General features: G+C 44.3%; 1 protein-coding gene across 2 annotated transcripts in view; it reads left to right on the forward strand.

Annotated features, from left to right (window-relative positions):
* Positions 1 to 14,136, forward strand: part of MEGF6 (multiple EGF like domains 6) — a 245,461-nt gene that overhangs the window by 170,955 nt on the left and 60,370 nt on the right. For both annotated transcript variants that reach the window (XM_034753186.1, XM_034753187.1), the window contains one exon: positions 2,346 to 2,468. In XM_034753186.1, the coding sequence (XP_034609077.1) occupies positions 2,346 to 2,468 (123 nt within the window). The remainder of the gene's footprint in view (positions 1 to 2,345; positions 2,469 to 14,136) is intronic.

Here is a 14,136-nt window from a genome sequence, read left to right on the forward strand (position 1 = left end):
AATTTGACTTTCAGCCTCTTAGTAGGAAGGGAAGAGCGGAATCAAAAACAGAAGAAAAATGAAATCCAGACTTGTAATTTCTCTGTATGGATCTATAGCAGGGATCGGCAACCTTTGGCATGCGGCTCGCCAGGGTAAGCACTCTTGTCCCTTGCCGCTTCCTGCAGCCCCCATTGGCCTGGAGTGGCAAACTGCGGCCAGCGGGAGCTGCGATCGGCCAAACCTGTGGATGCGGCAGGTGAACGAACCAGCCCGGCCCACCCTGGCGTGCCGCGTGCCAAAGGTTGCCGATCCCTGATCTATAGCTTAGTATGTGTATATATGTATGTGTGTGAAGGTTTTATATATATGTGCCAATTAACTGATATTCTCAAACACAAACTGCTCTTCACCTAAGGAATCTTGTGTCTCTGAATCCTGCAATTGCCTTCAGTGTGTGTCTAGCTGAGATAGCATTGGATAGCATGAAGCTCCTGGGGTGGTTGCCTTCTTTGTTTCTACAGTATTTAATGACAACTATGTATGACTTAGTCATCGTGGAACAGGAATGAATTTCTTGTTTTTAAACACAAACGGTCTACTTTTTTTATAGTCTTAAATATGAGGTGGGATAGGATGTGTGCCCAAGAAATAATGGATTGGTTAACATTTGAACCCTTGAAAAAATGTTCATTGTTTGGAGGAAAAAAATCAAGATTGTTCTGGCAATGAGAATGGCTTTTATTCAAGCCCAGATAGTTTCAATTATGGAAATGGAAACAGAGAGGTATGCTGGCCAAATGGGTTTCTCTTTGTAGAAAGCTTTGCCTCAATTTGTCCAAGTTTGTTTTGGTGTGAAAGCCAGGATACCATGGATATCTGTGTAGTAGAAGGAACTAGAAAGAGCAGACAAGAAAATTGCAACACACATTTCAGAGTTTCATATGTGGGGTCAAATTGACCTTAAACAAATGGTATTATATTGTGCAAAAATCCTCCTACAAGTCCATTATACACAATTTCAGTGGGATAGGATAGTTTTCTTTGCTTTCTGGCCTCTAATGACATGTAGAATTACTGAGCACAGATTAAATATCTGTCACCTTCCACCCCAGGATTAGCTGTATGGCAACAAAGTGAGACCTGTAGTTTGTGAAATTTAAGTGCTTTGGGAAAATTTGGGATGGAAGAGCTCAATTCAAGGTGTTCTTCAGCCAGCCCCATCTTTATTACAAAGTAAATTGCATGGAACCTGGGCTATCTGGCTCAAAAAGATGAAGGGCTGAGTCAACCCTGCTAGGATCCCAACCTGTAATTCCAGGGAATCTAGGGATTTAAAACGTGCTGCTTTAAAGTATTATTTTTGGCTACAGTCTGTAAATGTTAGATGTTTACTCTTGTCATTATTATAAATAATTGAATCTGTATATAGCAAATGGGATCACCCAGCCTGTTTAGAGTGAGAACAAGGAGGATTTAGAGTATGTACAGATCTTCTTTAGGCTTCAGAGATAGGATTTCCCTTGGAGTATTCCAGTAGTGTAATTCAGTCCATCTTTACTCTTTATCCTGAGAGTACATTCAGATGTCTGAAAGGTACACAGCATAGCTGATCCCCTAGTGGGGATGGCACTGTTGGAGAGTCAAGTCTGAAGGATGGTTTATTTTGAATGACTTGTGATGTACATTGGTGTTCTTTGCATGTCCGTCCTTGTGATTTTTCACAATGGCCTGAATGGTTAAACCTGATGATATGGCACTCTGCCCTCCTGTCCTTCATCCATTCCTCAGTTCTGGAGTCAGCGAACAGCCAGGAGAAATGCTAAGGTTTCTATAAAACCAACAAGGAGTCTGGTGGCACCTTAAAGACTAACCGATCTATTCGGGCATAAGCTTTTGTGGGTAAAAACCTCACTTCTTCAGAACAGAGTCCTCCCTTCTCTGTATGGACACTAAAGCTCAACTTTGCCAAAGCCTTCATGCAACATCTGATGCGCACACACACAAGTTGTAGATTTGCCAATGCCAGCCTGACTTCCTTGTGTGCATGGGGTGTCATGCAGATAAGTCAAGTGTGCACAAGATGTGCATAAAATTTTGAAAATTTAGGCCATCATAAAAGAAGGGATTTGTCCATGTGATGTTGGCCAACATTCCCTCTCCCTCCGTGAGTTATCTGCATGGCTGCAGCTCACGGCCCAAGAGGTGTTGTATGTATATATTGTGGGAAACACTTTCATCCTGAAGCATAGCAAAGAATGCATATGAATATTAAATATTATTATTATTATTGAGCTCTTCCATCCCAAATTTTTCCAAAGCACTACTTACTTGCTAAGGTTTTCTGTTCCTCTTCCCATCTGCAGATGTTGACGAGTGCCAAGTTCACAATGGGGGCTGCCAGCACAGATGTGTGAACACCCTGGGATCCTATTACTGTGAGTGCAAGCCAGGCTTTCGCCTGCACACTGATGGCAGGACCTGCCTTGGTAAGTTGAGGCTTTCATTCTTTTCAGAGCATCTAATTCTCCTTTTTATTCCCCCCCGTTCAGCATTGCATGGAACACAAACATGGTTTCCTTCTGCCCACCCCTCTTGCTTCCATTGTCCATGCAAGGCAGTGACATGTTGAGAGGACAGAAATCAATTGCCGATTTCTTACAGTGTTTGTTTCTGCTTCTGGTCCAGTGGTTACGAGGCATAACATTTTCAAAACCAACCAACCCCAAAAATTTACCATTTTGAATCTCAAACCACCCCGCTCCCCACACATCAAGGTTCCTTGTTAAGTTAATTTGGGTAAAAGGTTCAGGTTAGTCCTTATTTTATTTGAAATGATTTGCCCATTGCTTCATGGAATGCACTGTTGTTGCCTAGATGTATCGAACGAGGCTAATAAGCACGATGGTGTGGTTTTCGTTAATGCTGTCATTGTGGCCCTGCTAACCTCAGAACCAACAAGATTAGCTCCATGTGTGCCCTGCTTGGGTTTGAGGCTGACCTCAGTCATTACGTACAGTAATCTGTTCTGAAGGATGTCTAAGCGAAAACCAAATATTAGTGAACACTCTAAACATGTGGGGGCCAAGTCAGGTGCAGTGAGAAGGCGTTTGTGAGTTGCAGGCCCATTCGTGCTTGGGATGCTGATGAATCCAGCTGGCAGCGGAGAAAGCGTTTTAGAGAAAAGAAAAAGAAACCTGTTGTACTCTGGCAGAGCCATGATCTGTGAAGCAGTATTTCATAAGAGGTTCAGTGCGATGATGGTATCTTACACTGACTACATATTGCACCTTTTGCTCGCTAGAAATGAACATAGAATCATAGAATATCAGGGTTGGGTTGGTTAATATCAGGGACCTCAGGAGGTCATCAAGTCTAACCCCCTGCTCAAAGCAGCACCAATCCCCAGACAGATTTTTGCCCCAGATCCCTAAACGGCCCCCTCAAGGACTGAACTAACAACCCTGGGTGTAGCAGGCCAGTGCTCAAACCACTGAGCTATCCCCTCTCCTTATATCTGTCTACTAACAATATTCTAAGCCTTTCCACGAGGCTCTCAAAGCCTCACATCTTTCCCACTTATTAGCCAGACATTGCTGATGTCAAGGGACCACTTGCTGGGACAAGAAAGGGTTTGATCCCCACGGCTCATTCAGTCTTTGGCCTCTGTGCTGAGTGCCTGTAGGGTGCCAGTTGATGCAGACAGTTATCTGCTAGGAATTAGACCCACAGATCAGACATTAGATGGCAATGACTTTGGTCACTTCCAACAAGGGCCCTGAACTGATGACAGGGAGGGGACTGTCTCATTGCTGTACCACGTAAAGACAAGCTGACCTTCCTGCATTCTGCATGTGTTATGAATGTTTTGAAGGTGGAGTTCATAGCACGCATCAGTGTATTTAGTAGCTAACGGGAGGTAGCCTATGACCAAAAAGCCTTCTAAAGTAGGAGTTTTGAAAAGTGAAAAAGGGACTAGTCATATTTTGAAAAAAGCAAATCTCCTTTGAGTGGGTGAATACATTTTTTAAACCAGTAACAAATTAATTATACAGCAGCATATCAAAGAAGAGCCCTCCTTGATTTAGGGTCGTAATTTTCTCTCTTGATATTATCAAGTGAGCATATGTGGAAAATGTTGGCGCTTTTGTGCTCCCTGTTGTGGCAAGTTTTCCTGAGCCAAGAATTAATGAGTTCTTGGCAAGGAGGAGTAAGTTCCTGGACACAAGGGGAGAGTGTTGTGCCAAGGAAACAATCTGAGGTGCCTTTCTCCATTCACGGGTGAGGCTTTTGGGCTGCATTTGATTTATATCCCATCTTTTGGGGAAATTATAGGATGAAATCCTGCAGTTCTGATGGTCACAGACAAAGCTCCCACTGAAGTCAATGAGAGCTTTCCCTGCTTAAGGATGAAGTCTGGTTTGCAGGATTTGGCTCAGATTATCTACACACATAGGACCAATTAAACAATACTTTTTATCAGAGAGATGAGAGTTAGTGGAAAGGGTGAAAGTTTAACTGAATATGTTTAATTATACAGCTACTGAGGTTCTTATTTTTTTCATATCTGATGTGATCTAAAAAAGCGATGGGAGAACCTCAGAGTTTGGAGGTTCTACTCTTTGCTGAATATCTTGGGAGTACACAACTGGGTTGGTGATGTCACCAGAATAGTCTTTCTAGTGAGACTTCAGATACTTCCTTCAGTTTGGAAATTTTGCAAAAACAACCTGCCGTGTGGTAATCTGGCTCTTCCGTTTCCAGACACAGCCCAGACCCAGAAAGTGTGGAGGTTCAACATTCAGGAGGGCTGTCAAACGAACAAGCACAACATTCACTTTGTTTTGATTCTCTTTGCGAATGGGAAAATTAGTTGCTTTTGGATCCTTTTCCCTTGCTAGTTCCTGACGTGTGGCAGTGAGGCCAGCCAGCATAGTTCTTAGCAGCAGCAGCAGGTCTCTCGAGTTCTGGTGCCTGCTGTTGTTTGGAAGAGAAAAGAAAACTTCTTCATAAAATTACAATTGATCTAAAAGCAGAAACATCTGTTGGAATTTTGTGTTGCTCTTCAAGAAAAATAAGACTTTTTATTGCATCCTACAAACAGCCTTTATTAGCCAGCTACAGTAAATAGGGAAAGATGTTAGCACAAGAAGTGTTTCTAACATATTCTATCCTCCATCCCTAGTTTATTCTGAATTGATTTATACTTTTTAAAATTGAGTACCCATTTTTGGGTCAGACAGAACTAGTTGGGTCTTTTCTTTCTTTCCTCCCAATCTTTTCCTTTTCTTAGTTTGTCTCTAGGATTTAATCAAAGAAAGACAAGCCTCTGGTTAAGACCCCAGAGAACAGGGTGCATTTTCAGTTGCATATAACATGCATGTACTCGTGGAATACATCAAAAGTTGCTATCCCGTATTCTGAAATTAATTGTGTGTTTTGTTAGAAGACTGGAGTTATGGCATTAAATTTACAGTAGGATGAAAGGCGCCAGAGAAATAGGGAGTTTCATAGTTCTCGCTAAATCTTTTCCAAAATGTTCTAGACATTTTGTGAAACATTTGTAGAGATTTTTAAAGAGTTCTTCAAAAATTAAAGAAACTTTTCTCCTTCCCTAATGCTCTGAAATCTTTAAAAGGTGCCATGTATTTGGCTTCAGTAATCCAATCCAATTCCTAGTTCAATATGATTTTCAAACCTAGATCCCAACTGTTGGTGTTGGGTTTTCTTTCATCCCTGGTTTTTGCATTTCAGAGCACACTCTGCAGTAAACAGGATATATTACTCCCAACTGTGCATAAACTACACGCAGGACTTCTCTTCTATGGACTGTTAACATGAGCAGAATGGTGTCCAGTCAGGGACTAAGAGTTGAGTTCACATTCTCAGTGAATTAAAAAAAATCTGGGATGATCTGTTAGAAATGCAAATGGCCCCAAGACTGCACCCCATGTAATTCTGCCGTTCTTTTATTTTATAGGAGACTTTATCCATGTAGCTGTAATTTAAATGCAGAGAGCTTGAGTTTCCCTGCATATGCACAGCACTCAGGGGTTTCCCCTGCTAGACATAAAGCTCTCCCCGTGTCGTGTATCGCCACTAAAGAGGCAGAGGGGGAGAGAATCAACATCCTGGAAACACAAAAGGCCACATTTTTAAGGGCAGTAAAGGGGTTGGGCTTTTCTGGTGGACCCCAGTTTTTATTGATGCCTGGGTTTTTTAAGTACTTCCCCCTGCCAAAGATTAACTTTCATTTCCTGGGATAGGGGAAGGAGGGTCAGCACTGAAGGTCAGCCTGCTGCTAGCTCAGGAATGCACTAGGAATGAGGAGACAGGGTTTTAAATAGAAGATGTAAAGGTTTGTATTGAGGAGTTTTCTGAGATAATTAATTTTATTATAAAATAGTCTTTCCCTGAAGAAGGGAAGCGTGCAGCGCCTTTGCTCCGGAGAGGTAATGGAGTCGTCAAACCACGTGAAGAATGGCTCCTTATTCAGCGCTTGAATCTGAGAAACCCACTGCAGTTGTATTCAGGCACACTCTTGTCCCAGCAGCTACAAAGAACCAGGTTTAGAACAATGGCAACATGCTGGATCTGCAGCACTAGGAATCTAGCAGTGGAACTGTGCTGTGAAATAAATTCCCCATCTACCTTTTCCTCTGAGAGTCCAGTCATGCAGCCTCTTGGTGGCTACAGATCCAGGCATCACCTTCTGAGCATATGTAGTATTTCAGACCTGATAGCTGGCGTTTGGTTGGTTTCCAGGCCAGTTTCTTCTAACAGTTCTCCCCTTGGCTCCCCATGCTGGCTGTTGAGCTCAGCCTTGAGGTTGGTGTCCGCCTTCTTGCTCTTGCCGCTGCTGTTTTGAATTCACTTTTCCTGCGGGATGCTGTTTATTTGCCATTTTTGCAAATTCTTTGAGTGAATTATTCGCATAAGTGGAACAAATTCCTGGGTGTAGGGGATTCTGAGACTTGTCAGGCCAAAGACTGCTAAAAAAATTAATGTCAGAGAGAGAGAGAGAGAGAGAGAGTGTGTGTGTGCGCGCGCGGCAGTCATGACTGATGTGGCCAACCCCAAATCAAACCATAAATCTTTTATGCTACACTGCACCATTATATACATCCCACGTACAACATTTATTAACTTACTCTTCCTCCCAGGCTACCCATCATATCCACAACTGTGCACTCCAAAACCCCACCCCCAAATGTACTGGCCACATCATGATATTTCTAACGTTGTCAGGGAGGAATCCATTTAAATTGGCAGTTCATGGAGTGTCATGTTGCAAGGGACAAATCCGATGGCAGACAGAGACAAGAAGCCAGTGTCTCCCAGTCCATTGCTGTAACCACTTGAACCAATAACCATCCATTTGTATGTATATGCTGCGGTTACATGTGTAAATGTACAATTTGTTACCTGAGGGATTTAATTCCCTTACTGTGACCTAAAGTGTTGCTGTTTCTTCTAACTCATTGAACAAAGAATACTATAGAGTGAAAAGCGAACCCTCCCATTTGGAAGCATTAACCTCTTAGTCACAAAGGCCCCCAAAATCAAAAGAAAAGATATGAGGGATGATCATCATTAACTGAAACATTCAGTTAACTAAAATGGATTTTCCATGAACCTTCTTGCTTTTCTTCTATAAGGAAACTTTACTACTTGTATGGAACATCTATGCAAAAAAATTCCAGTGGGAATCCAATCAGGCCTATGCAGGCTGCAAAACTGCTCTGCATTAAACTTCCCAGGAGGGATTAGCAGTAAAATGCATGGTACTGGAGCTCATCTACCAGAATTAAGGTGTCCCCATCCATTAAACCTGACCTCCCATTATGGGAGGTATTGGGGTAGCTTCTAAGATCTCTGGAGCTCAGGACTAGTAGGACCTGACATTATTCCAGCATGCCTGCACCTCTGTGACAAAGTACATCTAGAATATGACCTATAATATGAATAGAGAGCTTGTAGAAACTCCACACTATATAATTAATAAATTAATGTTTCTAAAAAATACCACCACCAGAACAGCTATAAAGATACAGCATTCCCATTTTAGGATTGATGATTTTTGTTCTTGCACATTTCATGATTGAAGAAAGTACAATACACTCATAACTCTGTAATAGGATCAAAGTTGACAATATGGGAGTTTTTCAAACTTCAGAATGGAATAGAGGAGTTGGGTTTGTTTCCATGCGCAGTAAATGGGGTTATGTTTGACTCTGCCTTCCCTTCACTCCTAGGCATCCGTTTGGCTCCTGCCATGAATGCTCATGCCAAATGAGTGTCTCTATTCCTATGCTTGTTGCTTGGTGGATGGTTTCTACCCCATCAACTTTGTGTTGTGGTTCTCTTGGTACCAGTAGCTGTATCCTATCCAGTTGCTGATGGCACTTTAATAGACACGAACAGCCACTGAGCTGCAGTGTTGAGAGGTGTTTTGAGTTTGCAGAAGTCACTTAAACATACAGTAGTTCATGCCTTCAATTAAAAAAAACCAACCCACATTAAGTACCCCGCATTGTGAACATGAGGTGGTCATGGGGCACTCTTTCTCCCAAGATTTATTCATCAAGCAAAGTATGTTCCAGGGAACTGTGCAGAGGTTTCCTGTTCCTTCTCCGCATTCCGATACCTAGACTGATAACACAGTGAAGTCTGGAAAATGCAAGCATTCAAGCCAGTATTCACTCAGTGGGTCACTTTGCAATAATCCCTGGTCCTTGAACGTGTGCCTGCTTTCTGTGGTGTTTTCACAAGTACATGAAAGTGATTCACTCCGCCAGTGCTCAGTCTAGATAAATATTTACCCTGCAAAGTCAGAGGCTTTTCTATGACTTGATCTTTGCAATCACATGGTTTTTATTAAAACAACATTCTTGACAAGTATTACAGGGCTGGCTCTTTGAGGGATGTAGGAAAGTGTGTAGTCTACAGCAGAACAGACCTGAGGCCTCACTTAACAAGAACCTTAATTTATTCTTTAGTTTTCTTCTTTAACAAACTCTTCCCCAGTTCTAGCGCCATATGGGAAGAGAAAATTTCTCCTGCATAAATGAAAGTCTGCAAGGCCAGGTGTACCTGAAGGTAGAGGAACTATGTGACTGAGTGAAAGAGATGAGCAGAAAGACCAAATTAAGTGATAACCCAGCAGATACACTTTTGCAGGGGCGGCTCCAGGCACTGGGGCAGCAAGCCGCAGGGGGCGGCCTGCTGGTCGCTGTGAGGGCAGCAGTCAGGCAGCCTTCAGCGGCATGCCTGCGGGAGGTCCGTCGGTCCCACGGCTTCGGCGGCGGGTACGCCGAAGGTGCAGGACTGGCGGACCACCCGCAGGCATACCGCTGAAGGCTGCCTGACTGCCGTGCTTGGGGCGGCAAAATACATAGAGCCGCCCCTATACTTTTGGTCACATATGCTGGATCCTTTCCAGTGGCAGGCAAACGTCATGATTTGGAATCTGGTTCAGAGCTGCACCCCAAGATGTGGACACACATTTAAAGAAGGGTACAGCAAGTTACATTTGTAGATGCAATTAGGAAGTTGAGCATCTAACTGGTGAAGGAATGTTGTATTAGTTGCTGCCTGCCAAGACAGTCAGTGTCCTGTATAACAATAACCACAGTTAAAACCTTTTGTAATGAACTGCTTACTATATGTCTGTACCGCTGCACTCTACTGGATGGAATCAGAACTTTTCAGCTGTGTGCCATAGACCTTGTATTGCCTAGCTGCTGAAGGAAGTTCTCCCATATTTCAGATATGTAAGAGCTTGTGCTTTTGGCACAGGAAGATCTGGGTTGCATTGCAGTGATGTTCTGAATGACCTGGGCCCAGTAGTGTTGTACTAATCCAGGCAAAACTCCCCTTGAGTTCATGGGATTTTTTATCTGTTGTGACAAAGTTCCTCCTCTATCTTGGTGGGTCCTACGCTTATTGGCGGATTTTCTTGTCTCAGAGATTCACCATGTGGGTTGGGGAACAGCCCAGAGACCTTCCCCTCTGGAAGAACCCACAGTCCAAGTCAATTGGGAGGTTTGGGGGGAACCCGGGCCCACCCTCTACTCCGGGTTCCAGCCCAGGGCCCTGTGGGCTGCAGCTGTCTATAGTGCCTCCTGTAACAGCTGCATGACAGCTACAACTCCCTGGGCTACTTCCCCATGGCCTCCTCCAAACACCTTCCTTATTCTCGCCACAGGACCTTCCTCCTGGTGTCTGATAACGCCTGTGCTCCTCAGTCCTCCAGCAGCATACCCTCTCAGCTCCTTGCGCCTCTTGCTCCCAACTCCTCACACTCCCACCACAAACTGAAGTCAGCTCCTTTTAAAACCCAGGTGCCCTGATTAGCCTGCCTTAATTGATTCTAGCAGCTTCTTCTTAATTGGCTCCAGGTGTCCTAATTAGCCTGCCTGCCTTAACTGGTTCTAGTAGGTTCCTGATTACTCTAGTGCAGCCCCTTCTCTGGTCACTCAGGGAACAGAAAACTACTCATCCAGTGACCAGTATATTTGCCCTCTACCAGACTCCTGTACCCCACTGGTCTGGGTCTGTCACACTGTGCAGAGTAAGCAGGATCAGGTCACTTCTTGGTGTGCATGGGCTGTGTGGGATATCTTTCAGTTGCAGCACAGAAAAGTCTCAGTAAAACTAACACACAAAATTCCTGCAGTTATAGAAAATGGATCATAATGAAACAAAGAATGAATAATAAATGCAATGGACTCCCTCATATTCCATTCTGCTGAGGGAAACCTGGAACATATATTGGTTCCTAATGGAGCTCTGAGCTGAGGTACCCAGGAGTCTTGTGGTCCAGAACCCCTGTCAAGCATGGATATTAACTTTAGGAAGCTGTTGGCAATACTGTGAGCAGAAATGCAGTGCCAGAAAGTATTTTGGAGACAGAAAGAGTATCTTGCCATGAAGTTTCTAGTTAAAATATGTCAACCCATGAATCCAATTCTCTGAATGTTTTCCTATCACCACAAAACCCACAAAGCTGTTGATTCATCAACGGTACTGACTAAAGCACATCCTGTCTTCAACCCCCCCTAGATAAGGCTGGTTTGCTGTTAACTCTGAAGGTTCAAAACCTCTTGCAGAGCTCACACCACAAATAGGGTAGCACAGGGAGAGGATGAATACTTCCAGCTCATTGTTTGGGTTACTATTACATGTTTGTGATGGATATTCCTATCCTCTCTCATGATATGCAGGAACTAGAAACCAGGTGAAACATTTAGCTGCTTTCTTTCCCATGCCTTGTGCCTCCTGTAGCTGTTCACACCTGTGTACGTTGCACAAGTATAAATGATGAGGCAAGTTGCAAAGCAGAGGAGAATCAGGTCTTTTAGGTTTCTGAAACATGTAAAATGTATTGAAAAGATTTTACAAAGGCAATAACATAATGAGATGCCCAGAGATTTAATATGTAGAGCTGTCTAAGTAACACAGTTACATCTGTTACATTTAAAATGTATATTTTGCCCTTTTTAGCATCTTTCCTCCCAGGTTCTCTAAACACTTCACAATTGTGCCTCTCAACACAACCTCTTATTAAACCTATTTTACGGATGGGTAAATTGCCCAGAGGGAGGGTAAATGAATTAATTTGTGTCACAGTGAGACCGTTGCAGAGTCAATAGCACCCAGGCCTCCCGGCTCTCCCTCCCCTGCTCCACCAGGCATACTCCCTCCCCCAGAAAAATGCTGCTAACTCCCACTCTCTCCATATACACTGGACAAAGGGGCCCTAAAGGCTCCAGATACGGCTTGGGGACAATTCCCCTGGTGCGGGAAGCAGGGAAGACAAAGCCACAGGGTGTCTTCCGAAGGCCCCTTTACAAGCCCTGGCTCAGGTGCTGTGCTAAAGTGAGGGTGAGAGTGGCAGTGCTGTGGAGATTCTGTGCCACACTGCTGCCCATAAGCAGACACAGTCAGCCCTGGACGGCTGCCTAACTTCTGCCAGGGTCGCTCGAGGCCATGGAACACCCTAGAATTGGGAGGATGCAAAAGTTGTTAAACCCACCTCCTCCTCCCCCCCCCCCCCCACTTTCCTGGGGCTGTGATGTGTGTGTGCTGCTTAGAACAGCACAGGAAAGCGCAGAGTCTCACCGTGGCCTACAACTCATTGCGTGATCTGTACCACGGCTGCAAGAAATTCTTGAACGTTGTACACATTTTCTGCTGCTGAAATATGACAGCCCAGCGTGTCACGGCTTCAGTACAGAAGGAAGGGAGAACAAATGGGGAGATTTCTACTCAAGGAAAGAACATTGCCACACTATCCTGAAATTACCTCCTGTCCCGGGCTCAGAAATGGATGGGAAGAGGGGGATGGCAAACATCTTTCAGTCCTTTTAAACTGTTTCAGAGCGTTTCTCTTTTTTTCTTCTTTTTTTTTTTTTGGACTCCATTGCAAAACAAGGGATTTACTTCGAGTCAATTGCTTTCTTTGGCCTGGGAAGCAGAGATGGTCCTTATTAGCACACAGTGTGTTTCTGGAGATTGTTGGAACTTAGATTACACAATATATCCCTATTTATATCATTAAGAGTATGTTAGATGAAGAAATATCAAGTATACCAGGGATTTTTTGATTGGATGGAAGAACTGTGTTTTGATGTTTCGTGTGTTGCTGAAGTTGCACACACAGTGCATGCGCTGCCATTGCCTAGAGCTTTGTTTTCAGTCCCGTGTGTTGTGTGGCCAACTTAGACAGATGTGCTTGAAAATTTAACCCTGACTCTGCACAGTGGTGTTTACCACTTAGGGATTTCTTGGAGTTGAAGGTTTTGTATTCAGCGTTAGGGGGTGAACCCCCATACTGACAACTTTGATTGGCTGCATTTGTGTTTTAAGAATTTTCCTGTTACTTTTGATGGCAAGTCAGCTGGACTTGAAAGCAAAATAGTGCCTAAGAGAGAGAGAAGTGAGAGCAGGGGATATTGAGTCAAGGCCGCAGATTCTGTTTCTGCCTCGGCCACCAACTTGCTAAGGTATGTGACATTAGGCGTCGATTCAGCAAAGAACTTCATGGCACTCCCTTGTGGCCTCAGTAACTCCCCACAAAGTTTCCAAGTACAAGTAGCCTGTTGCAGGGTTAGTTAATTGCAGAAGTCCCACAATCATAGTGTGGAATTCCCCAAGACAATCCCAACAGTACATGGAAGCTTTCAAGTCTCAGTAAACCATCAGCACACCAGGTACTGCCATGGCATCTCTTACCATGCTCAGGTGGTCTGGTGCAGCTCTCGTGTCTTGCTTTAGATTTTGGCATCTCTTTAGACTGTCAGGTATGGGCCTGTCATCTCTCAGCATGCCTCACTCCAGCCCTTCTAGGAGGGGTGCTTCTCCTCCCGTTTTCAGTCTCGGGTCAGGTTCTCGCTCTTGCCCAGAGACGACATTGGGCTCACCCCTCTATCATTCCCCAGCCTCCAGCTCTGTCTGGTCCTCCTGTCTGGCTCAGAGGGCCAGCAAACATCTCCCTCTGCTGCTCTCAGCCCTCTCTGGCCATGGCTGTCCAGCCTGGGGAAGTTTGTACACTGCCTTTCTGCCTTCTGCTTTCACCAGCTTGATCTCTGGTTCCACAGCCCAAGTAGGGAACTCTCACCGCTCCCTCCTTCAGTGGCCTCCTCTCCCTGCAGCTATCAGCCCAGCTTTGCTCTTCTCCTGAGCTCTCTGCTTCTCTAGAGCCCTTGGCTTTTCTGTCTCCCTCTCGGGACTCTGAATTGTCACATGCCTTTGGGCTGTTCCTCATTTATAACTCCCTAGAGGTAGACCTGCCCTGCTTATTGCACCAAACTAGGTTGCACCTGGATTGGAACAGGAGAGCTGAGCCTGATTGCATTTAAGGGGCCGGCTACCCTGTTACAATGTGCTTAACTTTAGGCATATAAATTAAGCATTTGCTTAAGTGCTTTGTTGAATCAAAGCTGAATCAGGGTTGGTAAATGGGATACAGAGCAGTTTAAGCAGGTAATCTAGAGAGTGAATGAATGGGAGTGGATGTTTCACTTCCCCCTCTATGTTCTGAAATTGGTCCATGGGAGATAGGGAAGAGTGACCTTCAAGGGAGACGTTTCAGAGTAGCAGCCGTGTTAGTCTGTATCAGCAAAAAGAACAGGAGTACTTGTGGCACCTTAGAGA

This window comes from Trachemys scripta, chromosome 19 (genome assembly GCF_013100865.1).
Source record: "Trachemys scripta elegans isolate TJP31775 chromosome 19, CAS_Tse_1.0, whole genome shotgun sequence".
Lineage (NCBI taxonomy): Eukaryota > Metazoa > Chordata > Testudines > Emydidae > Trachemys > Trachemys scripta.